Genomic DNA, 23,038 nt, shown 5'->3' on the forward strand with positions numbered 1-23,038 from the left:
TGTGCAGTGCATCCCTATATGGAACGGGCATGCAGCTAGCGCGGCCTCCGCCGGGTGCGCTCGCGCAGAGGCGATGGTCGGACAGCGCTCTGCGGCAGCTTTTCACCAAAATTGCAGCTCATTGTAGCAGATCAATGCGACCGGAGCGGCGTAATGAAAAATATGCGAAGCTTTGGAGCGGATTTTCTTCTTTTTTCTCGATAAGAAGAAAATGCTATGCTTTGGAGCGGCTTTCTTTGTTCTTTTTCTCAATAAGACAAAAATGCTATGCCTTGGAACGGAAATTTGAGTGTAAAAATGGGGGTCCCCTCCGCGGCACATACCCACTATGCATTATATACTGTGTGCCCCCCCCCCCCCCCGGGATTAAAACGGGGCAATTTCAGGGACTGTACCGTGTTTGCCGATAGATGGCGTTTACATATCGACAAATTAATTCGGCGGATAATTCGAAAGCATAAATTTTACGAGAAAGAGAGATGCCGATGACAAGCTTCAAATCAAGGAAATCTGACTGATTTAATGCGTGAGTAAAAATTCGTGGCGTTTTTTTATTATTAAGTAATGCCAGCTCGGTGATATGATGAGGCAAATTAAGGTAATGAAAGTGTATGCAAAATGTGTGAAAAATGGTGTGTCAAATCGCCAAGCCTTAATTTATTTATGTGTCTGTCCGCCCGTTACAGAGAACGGGCTTTTGAAGGTTCTTCTCGCCCCAACTCTAGGCATCGGATGTTGCTTGTCACCGCTCATCAAATTACTCTGGAAAGACGCGTCGTGCGCGCCCTTAATAGCAATCTGAATAAAAACAAAGACAAGTTTAATCACCGATAGTGGTTTAGCCTGAGGAGCTTGAATTTTAAAGAATATCATGTTGGAAAGAGTTCCCCTAGACCAAAAGCTTCGGTCTCTGTTAATGTTATGTTGGTTGTTCAGCTGAATTTGTTGGCCGTTGGCTTCACTCACCAAATAAAGAGACAGAAGTTCTAGTGCGATCTGTACAGGGGACTCAATGGCCATATGTTTATGTGTATTAAGTTTGGATAAAACAGGGCAGTGAAGTTGCGCGACAGCCGAGGTAAGTCACTGTTTTTGTTCCTTTTTAAGTTTTAACTTGATTTTCCCCGTTTTTTGGCAATTAATGCCAAGACACGCAAGAAGGAATATTAATTTGCATTTCGGTCGTGTTAATTTTCAAAAGTTTGATTCATTAACCCTTTCCATGCGTACTTCGCACGTATGCACACTTGGTGCCGTGCGAACTTCGCATTTCACGCTCAAGCAAACAATGCATTGTTTCCCTCCCTGAAAAGAATTCAGCACAGAGGGGTTCGTGGCCCAGCGCACAAAGAGTTAAAGACAAAAATTGAAGAGCCCCGACGGTGGGATTTTGCATTGTAAGTCCCCTAATGGTGGCTGCACGATAGCGAGCCATCTGTGTACGAGGAGAAATTTAAAAAATAAAAACATGTTAAAAAACTCAATGAGAATTTGTATTTTAATTATGCCAGATATAAATTGGCAATAATACTCTGGTCCACCACTATCAGATGTAATTATTACTACAGAAAAGGTAGAAAAGAAAGTTCTTAACTCTTTGCCCGCCACGTACGCTATCCCCCCTGCGCCACATTAATTTTGGGGTGCCACATTCAGAGGGGGTTTGCGTGCACTGTCTTATATTCAACTCGCAATAACTTTTTACTGGTTTGTCGTATTGAAAAAAATTGTGTAGCAAAGTTTTAGAGAAATGAATACTCTTGCCAATGGCATCATTTTTGCTATGTATAAAATCATAGATTTTGAGAATTTCAACTTTACATTCTGTTTCCAATTTTTCGTTTACGAGGGTATTTTATACCTCTTATATTCAATACTTCCTAATGAAGGTTAAATTTCTAAGTTAGTCCATTGAAAAGATGTGTTCTTTAGCTTTCATTACATACCAAATCCATGTCTTTATGGTCATTATGAGCTAAGCAGTTTAGGATTGAAATGGGGCATTCAAAGAGAGTAAACTGACAATGAACTAAACTCTTCTATTGAAATTGTCCCTGGCTTCTTCTCAATAGACTTCCCGTCCTGGGAGACTTCGCATCTATTGATACTTTGATCCCCTTATTGTTATAGGGAGGTGGTATTTTGTATCATTCTTTTATTACAAGGAAAGCAGTGCAAGCTATTGAAAGCTCATCGAAATATATCCTAAAGCAGTTAAAAAAACTAAATTTTACGCGAAAAATGTCTATGTAAACAACGTCGGCGAAAGCTATAACACGAAAGCTAGATTCGTAAACAATGCAATACACGCGTCGCTATTGTATGTGTGTGCACACAATTACAATTAAATGCGTTCCGTATGCATTGTGCGAACTGTGACTTGAGTCGTCGTTGGCAGTCCGCTGTATGTGCCGCGAGTCGTCCGTGGCGGGCAAAGAGTTAAACTGAATGGAAGCAAATCTCCAGGTCCAGATGAAATGCATACAAGTCTGTTGAAGGAAACTGCTCGTTCCATTTCTGTTCCACTACAAATCATCTTTGAGAAGTCATTTGATGAAGGCATGCTTTATAGTGATTGGAAAGTCGGTAACATAACTCTGCTATACAAAAAGGGAAGTGGCCATGCGTTTTTATGTTGGGCCCACACAGCTTGTATCGTTACATTTGCGTGACAAGCATAGCACAGAAATGATTAATAGTATAAAACTTTAAATACATGTGCTACATGGGTATATTTGGTATCACATTAAAGGGATTGGGAATCTTTATACCAATTACTTTAAAGAAAAAGAAATGCCTGAGGCTGAGATTGACCTCGGAAAATATGACGTATTTCCGGCAGTTCGTGTTGAGTGTCATCTGCTGAACCCAGCACTGCGGCTGGTGTTGACGATCTACGTGCAATTTCCCCATTCACCAACACCAACCCCCAGGGATTGGGTAAAATCACGATTTCAAGTTCGGTGTTGGTGTTGGCAATCTCAAGCTCGTGAACAGGCGGCGAACACGATGAGATATCCCCGTAAAATTAGCTTTTACAGTTAAGATGAGTACAAATCATTTGAGCTGTATATATTTTGATGAAGAATAATGTTCACTCTTTCGAATTCTTGAATTAATTAAAACATTGGTATTCTGTACGATGAGAATTTAATGCATTTCTCTCCGATTTCATTTTCGTCGTTGAGACTTCTCGCGTGAAGTTGAGATGATTTAGCAGCGCAGAGGCAGGACGTCATGTGCTATCGATAACGCAATCGGTATCATTCCTCTGAACCCAGCTTGGTGTTGGAGCTCGGTTCAGCGGCCTTTTTACGCTCTCAACACCAAACACTGAACTTGAAATCACCCATTGTCTTTTTCATCTTTATAAATTATTTACCTAATATTTTGGATAATTCTGTGTATATTTTTGCCGACGATACCAAAATCATCGGTGATGTCAGTTCTGATGTTAAGCAAAAAAGACTCTTCAAGCCGATCTTACGCATGCTGTCGAATGGAGTGAAACCTGGCAACTCAAGTTTAATACTAAAAATGCAAGGTTCTACATATTGGAAAGAACAATTCAAGAAGTGTTTATTCTATGAATGGAGATGAATTAGAACCATGTCAGCAGGAGAAAAATCTCGGTGTTATGGATGAAGAGCTCAATTTTCACCAACATGTCTCAGCAGCTGTTTTGAAAGATAACCAAATACTTGGAATAATACACAGGACTTTTTCTCAAATAACCTCTGAAATATTACCAATTTTGTTTGTAACTCTGGTTCGACCTCATCTGGAATATGGGAACATTTTATGGCATGTGAGATTAAAAATGGATGCAGACAAAGTAGAGAAGGTGCAAAGGAGAGCTACTCGCATTATGAGGGGGTGTTTCATGAAAGTTGTCAGCACTGACTAAATTGTCAGTGCTGACTATTTCAGTTACATGTAAGTCCTTGCTTTTGATTGGCCTAGAAGCCCTGGCCTCTGACTGTTACTATGGTAACTGTTGGAGAAAGATGTCTTGTCAGTGCTGACAACTTTCTTGTAACGGTCTCCAGAGCTTACCGTATGAGCGACGTCTAGAGAGACGTCTAGAGAGACTAAACCTTAACTCACTGTTTTATAGAAGAGGAGATATGAATACTGTTTACAAACTGTTAAATGGAAAGTTTGGGATCTCGAGTGACACATTCTTCACACCAGCAATCCATTCAGCAATAGAGCGCACAAGTTCAAACCTTTCACACGACGATCTCGGTTGGAAGGAGTAAATTTTTTTGTCAAAGAGTAATTTCTGACTGGAACATACTGCCTACAGAAGTAGTGGAAGCTAAATCAGTGGAAAGGTTTAAACATCTGTTGGATAAATTTTGGTGAGGGGAAAGATTTAAAACCTCCATTTCTCAACGCACGTAAAGTTTCACAAGTTTAAACTGTCTAGATAACCATCAATTACCAGAAGTAAAGACCGGAAAACCTACAGGAGAAGTCCTTCATTTCCGTACCTGATGTGATATCCTGAGTCTGGGCTGAGACTGAGACTCTGAGTAGGCTCTGTCTCTTTGGACTCCCTGGCTCTGCCTAGCCTAATGCGTATGAAGGTACGAAAAAACTGTTATTTTTATATGAAAAATGATAGGTTTCTTACCAGATCGTGTAGATCCCTTGATCCATTCGTAAACACCACAAATACAATAGGCTTGACCCTTCACCGCTTTTTTATGACGTAGCTTTGATAAGCATTGTTACGAATGCCGTTTTGAAGAACAATTTATAGATAAAAATTATTATTTGACAAATAATAAAATTTGAAACTTAATTATAAATAATTATTATTGTAATAAAAATTCACAAAATATCAACCAAAATTACGAATACGAAATGAATGGCAATATTCCACAATACTGTAGACTAAATATGGTCATTATATTCTCTAGAAAGTGTATTGTTAGACCCATTGTCATTGCAATCCTAATAACTAGTTGAATGGAAACTGGTTCAGGAAGCCATTTCGGAGGATAGCTTTGCTAGCGTTCCCATCTGATCACCCAAAGGTGGTTTTTAAACACCATGTAAAGCGGTCTTTTCAATACAGGAACACTCTCATTGGGGTGACTTGTTTCGTGTAGCCATTCTACACAGTGTGTGGAGTAGCGCACCAAACAAAATGTGCAAAGATATGTTGTGTGCTCACCTACCCTTAAACTAGTAAATGAGGCAAAGCGGTCGTGTAAACCTCATCGCGAGGTGGTTTTCCAAAGTGGTTTGGAAGGCTTCCAGTGTTCCTTTACACATTAAACTAGTTTCCACTAAACTGGTTTTTACTAAACTAGTTTTAGGACTAATGAGAATGGGATCTTATTCCGTATAAACTCATTTTGAAATCGTCACCACACCTGGCATTAATATCTTTAGGATTTCTTTACTCTGAGCATTTTCCTTTGCTTATATTTTATTATTTTATTTAGGAATGTTGAGATGAGCGAGACAAGCTGCAATGACGACCGCACCTGAGAGAAAGTACACTGCGCTACGGAAGAGGCTAGATCAGCTAGGCTACCGCCAGGCCTTGGGTATAGAGTCTGTGCCTCTTGTCGAGAAGCTGTTTAGTGACCTGATTCACACTACAGAAAGTCTAAAGAATGCCAAGTTACAGGTAACATATTTTCTTTATCAGGAGAAACCATCAAGATAAAGATTTGAATTTTCTGGGTCCTTTAGTAAGTTACACAGTCTGCAAAAGTTAGCAGTTGATTATGCAGTTGGTTTGCATGATAATGATTAACAAATACAATTCTTCATTAAAATCAGGGCCCCGTCTTACAAAGAGTTGCGATTGATCCAATCAATCGCAACTATGGATGGCCAGTAACGTCAACATCTACTAAAAAGTACTATGCATGTTTGTTCAAAGTATTATCTAGCTATGATGTATATTCATGCATTCATTGTTTTCTTGAAAGTTCACTGTGCTTCTCTCCGGTTACAAAGGACATTGTGCAAATTTCCTGTAGAAAAAATTATGACATTGATTGATTTCCATAGAGTTACAATTGAATGGATCATTCGTAACTCTTTGTAAGACAAGGCCTTTATAGTTATAATACCCTGAAGACCCTCATTTTATAGTCTTTCAACTTAGATGTCCTGCTCCACAGATTTCCTTATTCTGAACTTGGCTTTAATTTAAACTCTGGTCCTAACTTTTTGTTTTAATTGTGTCATAAATCTCAAAGAGTAGAATTCATTCTGTTCATTCATTACTGTTTTGAATAATAGCTCTCATAGTTTTTTTCTTCATTTATGCTGAGAAAAAAAAATGATTTTAGAAACATACACTGTTATTATAATTTTAGCATTTGGAGCTTCTCTCATAATTTTACAACTGACTTAGACCATGTCTAAGATATACTTGACTTCAAAACGGAAAAAAAATAAACGGGGGCTCCGGGCAAATTTTCCCCAGAAGTGCTTTGAGGGCCCTGGAAAATTCCCATTTACTGCAATATTAAAGCTTATCCAATGTTGTATGGAGCTTAAACAGTCAATAGCTGAATATCCATGCACATGATGCATTTTTATCTATGCAGTAAGTGCACATCCAATTTCAAAAGATATATTTGACCTGTGGCATCTACATCCACAAAACCTTTGACATTCATTGATTTTAGGCAAACAAGAGTGTAAGAGAAAAGGGGAATTGGGAGGATCAGATTGAGCCATATCGCAGCGAGAACGCAAAGCTACACCGGGAGAATAATGAGCTACACTCACAACATATCCGGCTAAAAGATGAGTTTGATGCTAGATCCAAAGACCACAAGGTATCGTAGTTTGATCACACAATTCAAAATATTATAGGAAATTAAGTTACAAGTAGCAGTCTTAATTAATTGGGAAGTCCCCCCATCCAGCCAAAAAGTTGATTTGAATGAAAATAGTAAATCACTCGAGCACACTGCAGACATATTACTTTTCAACAGATTTGTTTGAATATGCTCATCTTGTTAGGTATGAAAAGGATGGAACTGATTGTACAGGCAGATTGTATCACCCACTCACGAATCATTTCAATTTCTTCGTTTGATTCCTCCCTGAACATAAGGATTGTCATTCTTGAAACTGATTTTGATCAGATGAAGATCTTGCTTATTATCAAATTGTATAATTCATATGATGTTGTATAGGTAGGCTTGATTTTGAATTTATATTTTGATATAAATTCATATTTTGACTTCTTTCCATTTTCAGAGCACGATAAGGAAACTTGAGCATGAGAATGCAGATCTGCGCTTTCTGAATTCACAGTATGTCCACAAAGTCCGAGCAATTGAGAAGGAATGCAAGGCAAAGAATGATCGTATAGGTGACCTCCAAGAGAAAAATTTCCATGCTGTGGTTCAAACTCCAGGTATTCTTTCATGTTGCTTGTGGCTTCAAAAATGGTTGACTCAATACTCTTGTCATACTTGGGTAATGTTATACACAGTAAAGTATTGGATATAAGGGCTGATTTTATGCTTGATTACATACATGTAGAGACCCAAATTGTGAAATGTTTTTCTTTTGCATTTCAACATTTTTAATACCATATTTCAGTAGAGCATGGTGAAATACCTCCAAAATTGCAATTTGGTGGAAATCAGTGCATGGAGCTCCAGGATATGAACTCATGAATACATAATTGCCCCTCTAAAATCAATGTATAATTGGCCTAGTTCTAAATGTCATACCATACCAGTCCAATAATGCGTACACTTTGTATGGGGCTGAATGATGGTCATATCTTGGGCCTCCATAGGGACCAGTTCCCACCTAATTTGGGTTGTGGGTGTTATTCATCATGTCCCACCAAATGGTATAAAAAATACAAGTTTGCTCAAAACAAATTCATAGACCCTTCGATGATCTTGAATCTGTACGAAAATCTCCACCTTCAGGAAATCGTAGGATAGGCAGGATATCATTGCCCTATGGTGATCGTAGACCTGATGTTAATAGGAAATTAAATACATGCATTACATGATAGTGGTGCAATCGGGAGAATAGAATTTTAACTTGAATTCCTCTGTTTTTTTTTTTTACCAAGGTGGCCGCAAGAAGAACATTCCATTTAGAAGGCAACGTATGGATATTGATTGCTCTGTCCCTCCGGCCGATTTCTACCCCACCACCCCTTCTCCCGGAGTGGATGATCCCTATGTTGCTGACCTTATTCACGTTGCTGATGAGAAGCTTGATATAATGCAGAGAGAGGTTGATGGTATGAGGGACCAACATGAAGCAGACCAAAGAGCAATTAAGAGCCTTAGGAAACAGGTGAGTTACATTCTTTCTTGAGTCGCCTATTGCCACTACCCACCAAAGGTGTTTGCTGCAGGCATTTTGTTTTAGGGTCATTCGTCTAGTCATTTGTTCATCTACGCCTATCTCATTCTTATTCTCACATTGACATATAAACCATTCAACAAACTCAATTCAGATTTGGATCATGCATATACACATACATGTACGTAGGATGGGTGATGATTTCATCAGGGTTATTTTTTTTTTTTGTGGTGAGTATCAAGGTCGAGGCTCGAAGACGTCAAGACAAGTATGTACAATGTCAGAGGTACATGTACAGTACCTGGAAATATCTCGAAATGGTTTGTACTTGCAATAATTCATTAAATCTATTAAACAAATCAGATATAAAGTAAGATTATACATAATTCATACCCATAGAAACCCTGTTTTTGTAACAATACTTTGGTAAATTTTGGGCAATGAGTACTTGTCAGCCATGATGAACTTTCATTATCTGACAGTTACTGTAGTAACAAGCAGATACCTTTGCTTCTCAGCCAATCAAACCAAGGGAAGTTGTCTGATCTGACGACTGGTCTGATGACAAATTTATGTTGATGAAATGCTCCCATGGTTATGTAAAGTGTTCAGACTTCAAAATTAATGTACCAAAACACAAATATTTTACTCTAATTTCAAATCATGATTTTTGAGAGAGCTGGATGAGAAGATTAACAGAAAAACAGTTTAATCTGTTCTGAAGTTTAGCTATGAATTTGTTTTTATTATTTGTATGGATTGTCATTGTGCAGGGGAAAAAGAAAGCCTCGTTCTAAATGTACGTACATTGCCTTTTTCATGAAGCAATCGCTTGGCACTTGTTTATCATGCAAATGTAACATCTAGTTCTGTGCAAAAATTATGTGCTCAGTGGGGAGGTCAAAATGCATTTATTTCAATTCAGTTTTAGTTTGTGACTTGAATATATCATCCTGCTAAAAAGACCACTTCTGTGAGCCAATCACAGTTGAATTCTTTGATAGTGATGCACATTGCACTCTGCATGGTTTAATAATTGACTACCATATTTCATTATTTTTTAATTGGTGATTTTTTTTTTACCTGATTGCTAAGAAAGCATGAATGCATGTAAGCAAGCAACCAGAGGACCAATGGCTTAAAGTCCTCTTTGAATGACCTGGTACTGAGGATTAAAGGAGAATGAAACCTTTGGATCAAGATAGCTTGTGTGAAAACAGAAAAATTCAAGAGACAGATCAACGAAAGTTTGAGAAAAATCGGACAAATAATGAGAAAGTTACGAGCATTTGAATATTGCAATCGCTAATGCCATGAAGATTCTCCCATTGGCAATGCAACAAAGATGTGTGATGTCACATGTGAACAACTTTCCCTTTGATGGACCATAAACTACCACCAAAATGTTCCTTTTTGCTCTTTCTTATGGTGATACAAACTCTTTATCCACGATGTATTCTTTAAAAATCTGTTTACATGCCCTCCTATAAAAAGAATACATGATCTACTTGTAGATGTGATAAAAGAGGCAGTTTAAGTGAAAAATATACTAAAGTAATGGGGAGAGTTGTTAAAAAGTGACATCACACACATATATGTCGCATTGCCAATATGAGGATCTCCATAGCATTAGTGATCACAATATTCAAATGCTCATAACTTTCTCATTATTTGTCTGATTTTTCTCAAACTTTTGTAGATCTGTTTCTTTGATTTTTCTGTTTTCATACAAGCTATCTTGTTCCAAAGGTTTCATTCACCTTTAAATTCCCTTACCAAAGGGCACTAGCACACCAAGTGGGAATCAAATCCGGGTCACTGGAATACGAATCCCCCGCTCTACCGACTGAGCTTTGTAATTTCTATATCATCCATCATATCTTTAAAAAAATTTCATTTGTCAGTTTATATCAAGAAAGTCTTCTCTTTAATAATTTGAGAGCCTGAGATTGTAAGAAAGTTTCCATGGGAGTAGGAGGTCTACTCTTAATAATTTGACAGCCTGAGATTGTTTGAAAGTTTCCATGGAAGTACATGTAGGAGGTCAATTCTCCTGTCAACCAGTGGTGTTTTCCTGATAAGTTGGCCCTCTGGAAAAGCTCTCCTCTCAGAAAATTGTCTGTCATGTGGAGGGAGGGGAGCCATGTTCTCAGGAAGTTCTTTGGTGGAAATAAGTTTTCCTCTCACAGGAGTAATTAGTTCTGAAGCTATTCATGATTTATGTAACAGTTTAGATGAATGTACATATATACGCGCAAGTAAAATAAGTATGATTGTACTCGTGCTACATGTACACTGTAAAATATATTGGGTAAAATTTTAATCAGCACGAGGGTAATTATGTGTCCAATCAATTTGGAGCAGTATTTTACCCTATACGGGAAGCAAGATTAAAAAATAAGCAGCAATTACTTTAGAATGGGCAAATTTTCATCATGTTGGATGAATAAAAATGCCCAATGTTGGTCGGACACATAATTACCCTCATGGAGCATTTTTACCCAATATTTTTAAGAGTGTACATGTAGGGCCTATGTCTGTATAAACATGTCATATCACATAAGTTTTCTTTGTTTTTCAGCAAAATATGTTGACAAGTTCAGTAATGTCTATTCAAATTTTGTCCTCCAAGACCAAGAATAAAAAAGAAGATTGATCACTGATTTCATGTGTAAGATTTTTGCTGCGACTTATTTTGTTATCAAGGGAACATACATGAAATAAGGTAACTCTGCCTTAGAAGTAATTTCTTTTAGGAACACAGAAATATGTTTGACTTACAGGACATATATGTTTTGAATAATCTGGGGCCCGTAACACAAAGCTTAGCAATGATCATAGAACATTTTTCTATGATTGATTGCATTGACTGCAATGTGCAATCAATCATGAAAATCAAGCGTACAATTAATCGCTAACCTTTGTGTTACGGCACCCAGGTCTAAAAATGGCTTGACTTTCGTCATTATTTGACTTATGACAAGTTTACTTACATGTAGGCAGAGTTACCTGTAACTACATGATTTTGTGTAATAAAATAAGAAAAGGAAAGTGGTGACAGGACTTCATCTGCCCCCTATTGCATATTCATGACATCATGCATATTAATGTTTTCACAATTACAATTTTGCTTAACTTTTAAAATTCAATAACTTTGTTATTTGTTATAAGATTTTTTAATGATTTTTTTTTGCATTTCACTTGGTGAAGAATTATTTTCAGCCAGTAGTACCCCTTCATGATTCAAAATGTAATTTATGATCGTACCAAGACTAGCTGATATGCATAACAAGATTTGGTGTCTCAATTTGACCATTAACATCACCATTGATGTCTTGTCTTGCCCATTGTCTGTCTAGTTGAGTTTTGAACCCTGGACTTCAGCTTAGGAGTCTTATGGGGCGTTGCAAGAAAGTTACGTTGCAATTGATTGCAAATCGACTGCAACTTTGCAGCCGATCCCGATTGACTGCAACTAGCAATCAATCGCCAATTTGCGTTGCAAGAAAACAGCTTGCGATTGAACGCAAGTTGCAGCTGATTTGCAGCTGTAAACAGGGTCTGCAGCACAAGACTAGCCGAAAAAGCAAAATATTGGCTTGCAACAATCTTGAACCTGGAAGAGAGTAAGTAGAAAATATTCATTTTTCAGACAATTCTTTCTCCATTATGTATGTTTTCAGAGAATTTATATATTTTAGACCTATGCCAGGGAAAAAATTATTTTGATAAAAGTGAAAATGTATCTTTATCGCCGGTCGAAATTTCACCTTCAACAAATTTTCTACTGCACACTTTTAATCCCAGTCCCACACTTGACTTTTTGTGTCGGTAATGCACGGTTGTATCAACAACATGCAACACGGCAGGTCATTGCCGGTGCAGTGCTGTTAAAAATCACCCTGAAGCAAGTAAATGTGTAGGCTCTAATTATGTATGAAACATCGAAAATGACCTTTAAAGATAATTTTTGTTCCTATTGGAAATGATTTTTAAATTATATCGGTTTCAACGGCGAATAGCCATCCAGTAAATAGAAATAAAACTAAAAGACTTAATTCCATTAATTTACCTTCTATTTTTTTTTCCACAAGAAAAAAAAATCCTCTCCATTTGTCTCTTATTCTTAAGAGTCTGTCTAACGTTAACCTCCCTTTTAGGACTTTCCTTGGCCTGGCCTGGGATAAAGTGAAAATATTGCTGTTTCGACTTTTGTCTTTGGAGGATTTAAAAAAAAATTATTATTATTATTTTTTTTTATTTAGGCCTAGCCCCCTATTTCATTTTATTTATTTATTATTATTATTATTATTTTTTTTTTTGGGGGGGGGTTCTCCAGACTCCACATATCTCGCCAGACAAGAAAAAAAAGGAAAAAAGTATAGGGCCAGGGGTCTACATGTATTGGGCTACTTTTCAGAATCTATTGGCCACATCTGCCTCATTCTTGGGGAAGTTTTAACATTGAATAGGGAGTTGCCCGCCCGGGGCTCTTTTTAAAATTTCTTACGGGCAGATTGCACAAGTCAAGAAGTTCTTTGCAAGGGCAGTCTATTTGTGTCCTTGATATGTAATGATGTGCCGTATGAGTCACATTTTTAATATCCATCACATATAAATATAAAAAGATATACATGTAAGCCTAAATACATCTATTTTTTAGATTCAATATGTACGTATACTATGCGGGGGGGGGGGGGAGGTACTTAGATTTGGTTTGGACAAAGGTGTGCGGCTGAATGTTTGAAACCCGTACCCATATTTACAGGTCATTTTGGCTAAAAAGGTACCCATTATTGGGGATTCAATGCAGGGGAGGATCCAGGATTTCCAAAAGGGGGGGGGGCACATTTTTGCCTGGAAAACTTGACAAAAAAAAAAGAAAAAGGTTATCGCCCAAAATGTAAGGTAATTTTGTATTTGCACCTAAGACATTGGAGTAGAATATGGACCCATGTTTAAGGCCAGTATCTAAAAATTGGGCCATGTTTAGGGATTTTCCAGCACAAATCCATACCCCATGTTTAGGGATTTCTTCAAAAAAGGCGACCCATTCCAGCGGCACATCCCCATATGCATTATTTCGTGAGTAACCCCCCCCCCCCCCCCCCCGGGCTACTATGTAACTGACTCTAGTCTTAACTTGATTTTTATGCAAGCACATGAGGTGCTATATAGATGACAGATTTTTTTTTCACTTTAAATTATTTAATGGATGATTACAATGCTTTTCCAGGTGCTTACAGTAAAATGGTGTCTCATATGGTGCATCATTATTAATATTGAATGCATAATCATGATTTTTTTTTTTACATCCTTTTACATCAAGCACAATACTCGGGGGGGGGGGGGGGCATATGGTCCCCCTTGACATTTTCAGAATAAATCTGCCACTCAAAATTGTATTACTGCACCATTGACTGACGTTTTACTTTCAAGTCTCACACAACTTTTGAGACCAAATTTGCAATTCCCAGGTACAGGGTCAGGAAATTTTGCAACATTGTGTTTGTTTAAAGGAGAATGAAACCCTTGAAACCAGCTGAATCCATATCAAAGAGAAAAATCAAAGAAACATATTGTTGAAAGTTTGAGGAAGATTGAATGAATAATAAGAAAGTTATGAGCATTTGAATATTGAGATCACTAATGCCATGTAGATCCTCCCATTGGCAATGCGACCAAGATATGTGATGTCACACACGTACAACTCCCTCATTACTTTAGTACTTATTTCACTTATATTCTCACTTTTATAGAGTCTATCACAAGGTGAGATGTTCTCTTTATGAGAGGACAAGTACAGAGGTTTCACAATATTATATCATTGATGAATCGTTTGTCATATGATTAGAATGAGCAAAAAGAGATGTTTTGGGGTATATTTTCAGTGTCCAAAAGGGGAGAGTTGTTCATCTGTGACATCATAGATCTTGGTCGCATTGCCAATGGGAGGATCTCCATAGCATTAGTGATCTCAACATTCAAACGCTCATAACTCTTCTATTGCTAGTCCTATTTTACTCAAACTTTTGTTGATCTTATTCTTTGATTTTTCTGCTTTCACAAAAGCTAACTTGCTCCAAGAGTTTCATTCTCCTTTAAGTACATGTCAGACAAAAACATGATTACATGTAAAAAGTCAATATTCATAATTTTTTTATTGACAATAGAAATTTAATGTCACTGATGAACTTTGTCTTGAAAATAACAATTAAAAGAAATACATTTAAGAAGTTAAGAAAAAATATTTTAAAAAAAACATGAAAGGAATTTATTTTTATACCAGATTTTTTAAAGTAAAGTTGTTAGGAATGCTCTAGAAAGGAATATGTACACCAAAGTTTAGCATTCTATTACGAGCTTTTTTTAGTAAATTAAAGCGAAAGGTATGATTTCATAATTTTTTTAATTGCACCGCCCATGGATGAGGAACCATAGTGCCCCTCCCCAGGCCAGAAGCGACTTTAATCAAAACACCCTGGGACTACTATAATGATTAACACCCTGGCAACTGAGCTTAACTTGTATATTAATTTCATGAACATGTTTTATCTCTTTGCTTTTTGCTTTTAATTGCTTACTACAGTTATGATGCCAAAGAAGTCTGGAATAAACAAGAAACCTCCAAACCACCATAACTGTGTCTGCTACAATGTGTGTTCTTGCAACCAGCTGATTGATTCATTTTATCAACTCTCAAATGGTAGGTTACATGTAAACTGTATTATTAATAATTCACCATGATCGTAATGCGGATGGGGGTAAAATCTGAACACATTAACCCAAGGATAATGCAAAATGAAAAAGGCAAATACAAATCTCTATCTTGACTTGGACTTCTCAGCAATGAAGACACCCCCATTGATGGGGGGGGGGGAGGGGGTGGTTGTTGTGCTCATCCAATGTGTACTGTATGAAATTGTGAATTTTGCTTTCATTGATTTAATTTATTGCATATTTTAATTTCCATGATTCATTTATTTGGGGAAAAACAATCAGTTTTCACACTTTTAGATTACATCATGGCAAATTGCCAATTATTATGGTCTCAGGAGTAAGCCACTATCCCTCTATCATATCATCTTGTCGTTGCAAACAACGCCCTTACCAGCAGGCATAGGGGCATTTCTGCACTGATGGGGTGCACAAAAATGTTTTGCTAAGGGCGTTCTTGCACTGAAAGGACAAAATTTGAACTAACCAAAGCTATGTATGGTTATGGGCTTGCATTATTTCCTATATTATTATTTTTTTATGAACAGGTTGATTATCAGAACTGAATTCAGAGCTGCTCCTGTCTGTAGTAACATCTTATTAGAGTGGACTTCAGAATGAGGGTGTTGCTGGTTTAAAAACTTCACTCCATGGAGCTCTCCAAAGTCATCTCAAATTAGACTGCTTCTGGAAACCAAATTTGTTCCTTCAAGCAGAGAAGCTTGTGGCTTTCCTGACTGGACTTCTATGGATTCTTCTTGCCAACATTAAGGACTGTGGGCTGACATTCAGTGGTAAAACACTTGATGAAGATGATATGAATTTTTATTTGATATAAATGAATCTCAGAAGTAATTCCTCAGGAGTAAGAAACAATGAAAATTAAAAATAAAAGGTCAATCAATAATGAATGTCTTGAGCAGTGTTCTTTTTGTGCATAGATCAATGGATCTTTTCATTTCCAAGCAGGGATGTAGTCAATGCTGACCTCGAGACAACATTTTGCTGGCCTTGGTCCGAGTCACTGTACAGAATCTATGGGAAGTTCTCTCAAGCTGCCTCATGACTCGGAAGAATCAGCCTCGACCTCATCCCTGTATGCAAGTGTGATATATATCTACCATGCAATCTCATGATTAAAGAGAGAGAAACAAGAGAGCTTCAGATTTTGAAGTGTAGCAATCTCCTGAAATGTATGTTTTATTTGAAAATCAAACTAAAATAACTTAATTGGGCATGTTATTCATTATGATATTTATGAATGAAAGCATTGAAGCAATTTGGTGCTCTTGCAAAACAAATTCTGAGTTGTATTTACTGCAAACCCTCAGAAATATTGATAAACATTTGCCAGTGCATGAAGTGTTTTAATGAAGAGTGGCTTTTTTGTGCCTATGGAGAATTGATATTTCTTCAATATTTTTTTATACAAATTATTTCAGAAATCACAATTTGAATATTCCATGACCTCTGATAACAAGAGCAGAATATTTTTGGTGATTAATTGACACACTTTAAAATGATATTAGGAGAGAATGTAGTGAAATTGTGTGAAAATAATGGCATAATTGCTGAAGAGGCCTATAAGATTGAAAATAACATTATTTCAAGTTTTTCTTGAAAAAAACCCATGGAAAATTGAAAATGGCATAATTTACACAATTTTTCAAAACAAAATACAAAAAGAAAATTTTTGCAGAATTTTTAGTACACAAGCCTATGGACAATCAATTGAACGTAAATCAAACGCAAATTTTGCGCATCCTCCAAAATCTCACATAAGTTACGTTCGATTTGCAATCAATTGCAAAGCTTGCGCTTGATCTACGTTCAATTGATCAAACGCAACTTCTTCTTGCAACAGGATTGAACGTAACTTGCGTTCAATTGCAGATTTGCGTTTAATCGGAGGACTTACGCTCAATTTTGGGAGTTGCGTTCGATTTGCGTTCAATCGCAAGTTTCTTGCAACACCCCAATAGTCAGGCACATTAGACTTGTCAGTCATTCATAGCACCTCCAGCCCCACTAATATATTGTTTATATTCTTCTGTTTACAGCAACATAGTGATAAATATCTTTTTAACCCTAACTACATGTAGGCCATTTTATTGTTATTATTTTTATTATTGATTAATTAATTAATTAATCAATCAATTCATTCATTCATTCATTTTATTATTATTGTTTTATTTAATTAATTAATTTATTTATTTATTTACTTACTTACTTATTTATTTTTATTTATTTATTATATTATTATTTTTTTTTTGTTGGGGGGGGTGATCAACTCCCAACCTTCCCCCTCCCGAGATCTTAGCCGCCGATCACGTGAGCGCCGCAAATAATTGCACGATTTTAGTGTGATATGTAAATCAACAAAGCTGTGTTGTTAATTTTGGGGCTTTTTATGTTGATGTATGTCTGTGTTTAATTCTTTACATGTAAACAAAGTTTTTAGAATGCAGATGTCGCATTCCGAACAATTATGTTTAAAATGAACTAGGTTTGAAGATAAATACCAGTTGTGGACTTGTGGTAATGATCTCAAATGAGTTCGAACAGAATCCAATGAAATTACCAGCAAAGTGTTTGTGATATGTATAAATATAAAATATGTGCCAAACAGCTCTTAGAAGAACATGCGTTATTGCTGAGAAATTTGCAAAATGAGCACGGAATTCCATCAAATGTCGGGTTAACATGTATTTCGAAGCAATATTAATACACTGTCCCACATGCTTTTCATCAAAATTATCGATTTTGAGCTAATATTTCATTATTTTACAAAGATTAGTTTACATTAATTTTTGTACCAGATCTATGTGTAGGATGATACTTTGACAATTAACTTGAATTTCAAAGACTTGCATGAAATAATTGTTCGCTGCAACTACTGTCTTTTACCTTTAAAATGAATTTCTTATCTGTTTTATTTGTAGGTTTTAATTTTAAAATCCCTTCCCGGCCGGCGGCCGTCACAAATTTTATTTAGAAAGACTTGATAGTAAAACTAAAAAGTAAGCAAGCGGTGTAGTAAAAATCGCCGCATTAATATGTCATTTGTTAATCTAAGGTTTGGGTAAATGTAATCATGTAAATAGATAAAATGAGATCTTTATATGGTTTTCATTGTCGGACAGACGGTCATCACTCTCAGCATGCGATAAATATTTAATTCTTTTATTTTGGAGAGTGTGTTTGGTTTCACGGTACACCATCTATTCTTTCGTGGGCATATGTTGGTCCTGAAAAGGACCACCCAAACTCGACGTTTCGACAAGGGTGTTTTTGTCATCTTCAGGAGAATGAGCCAAAATTTGTGAAAACAGACCTTCTCTGTCAGGGTGTCGCATGTATCTTTTATTTTGCTTGTTTGAAAGTATACATGTATGATGAAGAAAAGGAGAAGAAATAGTAAAGAAACAGACCCTGTCCCAACAAACAATATTCAAATTAAAAAAAACAGTGAAAAAAAAATATGTGAGGTGACGGAAAGAATAGGAAATGACTTAGTGAAGAGGAATAAGTACATTGTAAGTAATAACAATGAGGAAGAATAGATTAGAAAAATATATTTAGGGCCTGATCGAAGTTGGTCTCTCTGATAAAAGAAACATCTTCAAAAACAAGCATGAACAGAAGAGAAGAAGAAAAAAAAAATTGTGAATGATGGGGGGGGGGGGATGAGAATGAGAAGAAAAGTAGAGGAGTAAAAATTCAAGAGAAATGACAAGCAGCAAAAGAGGGAGGATTAGGAGAATGAATTTATAAGTGATATGATATCGGGGAAAATATTGTGAAAACAAATTTCAGGAACAGAAGAGAATGAGAAGAAGAAACGAATATCAGGGAGTAACCTGCGAGCTCCCTGCGAACATGAAGCAATATGCAACAGAAGAGGAGAATAAAGAAAAGCGGAGAATGAAATTGTAAATGATGATCAAAAGGATGGGGGAAGAAATATTACAAAAATGCAGGAATAGAAGAGAAGTTGAAGAAGAAATAAAAATGCAAAGGATATCTTGTAATGGTAGGATAGAGAAAAAAGAAGATTGCGAATTCCAGGAAACAACAAAACTTTAAAAAATAGACATGCGGGGGGGGGGGAGAAATGATGACTACACTGTATAGGGTAAAATTTTAGCACGAGGGTTATGTGTCCAACAAATTTGGGGCAGTATTTTATTCAATGCGGGAAGCATATTGTCCAGTAAGGTTAAAATATAAGCAGCAATTACTTAAGAAACTGAAAGGCAAAATTTTCATCACACTGGATAAATAAAATTGCCCGAAAGAAATGCCCAAAGTTGGTTGGACAAATAATTACCCCATGGAGCATTTTTACCCAATATTTTTTTTTAGAGTAGATGAATCTATTGTGTATGGACTCTGGAGACAACATCTTGAACATGTAAATAAAAAAAAATCAAATAATCGCAGAAAAATGAAAGAAGAAAATAAAGGTGGGATGAGAAAGCCAAGATGAGTTTTTGAAATTTTTAAATCAAAGAAATGATGTAGGACGAAATAATTATTTTGCAAATTTTGGAAATTTTCCGGGAAATTTCATGTACCTGAAAAAGGAACATTCTTAGGACTCGTTTGTAGGAATCAGTTAAAATACATATTTTACCAATCAAATAATGCGAGCGCGAAGCACCAGCTGAAATACTTTGATATTTATAACGTAAAACGGGACGTGTTACGCTCTTTGTGCAATCATAAACAGGATCCTTATCTTACCAAATGAACAATGTGAGCGCAAGGTGCGAGCTGAAATATTCACATCAAATGCTGTTACAATATCTTTGAAAACCTATCTTCTATCTATCTTCTATCTTCAGTCAATTACAAGCCCCCTTATTCTAGGTGAGTAGGTCGATACAATTAAAACAAAATGACGCCCCTAATTTCAAGACCATATTAGAATTAATCCCTAGATATTTTTACAACCCTTTTTTTCCTCTTTTTACGGTTTCACCATTTTTTTCCTCTCTTATTTTCTCTATTTCCCTCCCCGTTTTGATATACCTACTGTATTTCGCTTACCAGGGCGGGCGGGGTGAACTCCCAATACTTTTGAAGTGATTGTGCTCCTAATGTTTTACGTCTATTTTCTTCCCGGGGGGCCACTTCCACTGACGAGTTAGTCTAGTTCTAGACGATTTTAAACGAATCTATTTGCACCACGATATAATACGTTCTATTCCGTGCGTACGCCCAGCCGAGTGTGCGCGCAAAACCGAGAACCTGTACTCCTCGGACTATTTGCACCACGATATAATACGTTCTATTCCGTGCGTACGCCCAGCCGAGTGTGCGCGCAAAACCGAGAACCTGTACTCCTCGGAGTACAGGTTCTCGGTTTTGCGCGCACACTCGGCTGGGCGTACGCACGGAATAGAACGTATTATATCGTGGTGCAAATAGATTCGTTTAAAAGAACCTGTACTCCTCGGAGTACAGGTTCTCGGTTTTGCGCGCACACTCGGCTGGGCGTACGCACGGAATAGAACGTATTATATCGTGGTGCAAATAGATTCGTTTAAAATCGTCTAGAACTAGACTACTGACGAGTGGATACCATGCGCGACCATGGGGTCTCGAAAAGCACCCTAAACACGTATTTTCCATATTCTGAAAATGCACCCCTTAACAAGTATTGGCGTGTGAAACCCTACCCTTAACAAGTATTGGAAACAAACGATACTCTTTGCAAGTATTCCCTGAAATGAACCCCTAAACAAGTACAGGAATATTTTATTATGTCACGGGTCCTTCGGTCGTCGGTTTTACCTTTACACATCATTTGGTTTAGTACGACCCCACCTTCCACACCTCGTGCAAATCGGACTCTAAACACGTAGTGTTGGGGCAAAAAGGACATCCTTTATAAAACATTTTAGTAGGTCCATGGTTTTATCATCCCCGCAAATTTGACCCTAAACACGTAACTTTTCTAGCGAAATAGATACCTTTTTTCATTATTTTTGTGTTTTTGACACCCTTATGCCCTATCTTGAAAAAAGACATCCTTTTTACGTGTTTTTTGGGTCGCGCATGGTATCAACTCGTCTCAATGTAAGTGGCCTCCCGGGATTTTTTTACATTACATTTGTCAATTTTTTTTTATTTATCACAAAATTTTTAAAAGTAAGTGGTGCTCACTCAAGGGGAAACATGTCGGCATTTATGTTGTAATAAACATGTACCAGTATAAAGATATGGAAAGGACTCAGGATATCACAAATATTATTTTGTTTTTTAGTTTTTTTTTGTGGTATACTTCTTTTTATACAATGCATAAGAAGAGTGGAAGAGGCCGCTATTACTGCAGAACCAAAAATTTGGAATATTAATTTTGTTTTTACCAGGGAATTAGTTTTACCATGCGTTGGGTCCCCCCTCGAAATTCCAGTTATGTAATATTTACGAACTACTCACCAGATTAGTTGATCAAGAAACTGATAAATATAAAAGAGTTGCTAGGCAAGTGTAAACATTTATATGCAAATGATTTCATGCTGGCTGCGCTGCGAATTTCGATGAATTTAATTTAGCGAATATTTTGTTCCATTCAGGATTTTTCTTTTAATAGCGATAGACGTCGCGTCATAAATCATCACTTTTGTTGGAGACCATCGAAGCGTGGACGGGTGTCCTTGTAAGAGATACGAATGAATGAAGAGAAATAGAGAGAGAGCTAGAGAGAATTCAATGGATCTTTTTTTACTTTACAATGGGAAAGGCTTGGGTCAAAGGGCACACCGCGATCGTTGAATGAATGCGGTGGTGGAAATTCAGTTAGGATTTGAATGCAAATACAAATACTACGAGATCAGCTGTAGCTTGCGATCGCCTTGTCGGCTGCTAGTACTACAACGCTCTTGGTCGATTCAAATGTCTTTTTTTATGGATATAGATATAGGAGCTTAAAATGTCAGGACGACACGGGAGCGGAAGAAAATCCAAATCGAGGACTAGGGTGAGATAAATTGCTGTTGCTTTATTGCTGGGTGAAGTTTTGATCATTCTTTGAATTGACTTAGCTGTATTACACACGTAGAAGAACATGAAAAACATGTCGGCAGGGACGCTTACTGAACCACAGGCTAGTAACGGTTCGATGCGATGGCAGGTGTTTTTCTGCTTGACTATTCACTGTTCACCTTTTTTAGTTCTACTTCCCATGGTCATACAATATGGCTAGCATCGAATTTATTTTATGAATTGTAGATATAACATCACTCAATCATGTTGATTTTTTTTGCCTTGCATTGCAAGAAAATTCCTCTTCATTTACTGGAAAAAAAATGGTTATGAATTTATTTCATGAATTGTAGATCTATATAACATCACTAAATAATGTTGAATTTTTTTTGCCTTGCATTGCAAGAAAATTCCTCTTCATGAGACTTGAGTCTGAGAAGCGTTCCCCCCCTCTTTCAACATGCCTCAATCTGATACAAAATATGATTGGATAAGGAAGAAGAGGATGTGGGGTGGGGTGTTATTTTCTACATCTGCCATTTTACCCTACTTCATTAGATATGCATCATTGAGAGAAAATAAAGGTGCAGCAAGGCAATTAAATGGGAATAATTAAATGGGAAGCTACCACTTTTGGTTTTAGGACTCTTATTCAGATCCAGATAAAAAGGCCCGAATTCACAAAGGTGGTTTTTAAAACCCATGGTTGAGTCCATGGTTTATGCAGATTTCCTGTATAAATTACGCTTATTTTACCACGTATGTTAAAAAATGTCCAATGCTGATGCACGTTTTTGTCACAGTGAGCCAAATTGACGCCTGTGAATTGCGGTGGTTATCCACGCTATTTTATTCACGAGTCCACTGTTTTTATTCATGAGTCCACTCTTCAAACAGTGGACTTGTGAATAAAATAGCGTATCTAACCATGGTAACAGGCGTCAATTTGGCGCACTGACAAAAGCGCGCATCAGCATAGGATATCTTTAATACACGCACCCGATACGCG

General features: G+C 37.0%; 2 protein-coding genes and 1 long non-coding RNA gene across 5 annotated transcripts in view; all 3 read left to right on the top strand.

Moving 5' to 3' along the window:
- Positions 1-437: 437 nt before the first annotated feature.
- LOC129260907 (centrosomal protein of 135 kDa-like) lies at positions 438-10,981 on the top strand. Of its 3 annotated transcripts, XM_064114547.1 has the most exons (6): positions 461-526; positions 4,433-4,592; positions 5,460-5,647; positions 6,663-6,815; positions 7,243-7,402; positions 8,081-8,535. In XM_064114547.1, exons 3-6 carry the CDS (start codon positions 5,489-5,491, stop codon positions 8,329-8,331), a joined length of 723 nt encoding a protein of 240 aa, XP_063970617.1. In that variant the 5' UTR covers positions 461-526; positions 4,433-4,592; positions 5,460-5,488; the 3' UTR covers positions 8,332-8,535. The 3 variants fall into 3 exon arrangements, with proteins under 3 accessions (XP_054754886.2, XP_063970617.1, XP_054754885.2); XM_054898911.2 differs by lacking the exon at positions 4,433-4,592 and having other exon boundaries at positions 438-526; positions 8,081-10,981; XM_054898910.2 differs by lacking the exon at positions 461-526 and having other exon boundaries at positions 4,105-4,592.
- A 910-nt stretch (positions 10,982-11,891) lies between these two features.
- On the top strand, positions 11,892-17,014 carry LOC129256431 (uncharacterized). The gene is made up of 3 exons (XR_010296734.1): positions 11,892-11,945; positions 14,909-15,025; positions 15,585-17,014. It is a non-coding gene; the product is annotated as an uncharacterized LOC129256431 (long non-coding RNA).
- A 4,530-nt stretch (positions 17,015-21,544) lies between these two features.
- The window catches only part of LOC129260906 (testis-specific gene 10 protein-like), a 35,658-nt gene continuing 34,164 nt past the window's right edge, over positions 21,545-23,038 (top strand). The window contains exon 1 of the mRNA XM_064114548.1: positions 21,545-22,024. Coding sequence (XP_063970618.1) covers positions 21,977-22,024 — 48 coding nt within the window. The 5' untranslated portion in view covers positions 21,545-21,976. The remainder of the gene's footprint in view (positions 22,025-23,038) is intronic.

This window comes from Lytechinus pictus, unplaced genomic scaffold, assembly GCF_037042905.1.
Source record: "Lytechinus pictus isolate F3 Inbred unplaced genomic scaffold, Lp3.0 scaffold_19, whole genome shotgun sequence".
In the NCBI taxonomy this organism is placed as follows: domain Eukaryota; kingdom Metazoa; phylum Echinodermata; class Echinoidea; order Temnopleuroida; family Toxopneustidae; genus Lytechinus; species Lytechinus pictus.

Bases quoted from the DNA above. Each gene is read 5' to 3' on its own strand.
- LOC129260907 (XM_054898911.2), top strand. From the start codon at position 5,489: ATGACGACCGCACCTGAGAGAAAGTACACTGCGCTACGGAAGAGGCTA. The intron at 6,816-7,242 runs GTATCGTAGTTT...TTCCATTTTCAG, and splicing joins CTAGATCCAAAGACCACAAG to AGCACGATAAGGAAACTTGA. The intron at 7,403-8,080 runs GTATTCTTTCAT...TTTTTTACCAAG, and splicing joins TGCTGTGGTTCAAACTCCAG to GTGGCCGCAAGAAGAACATT.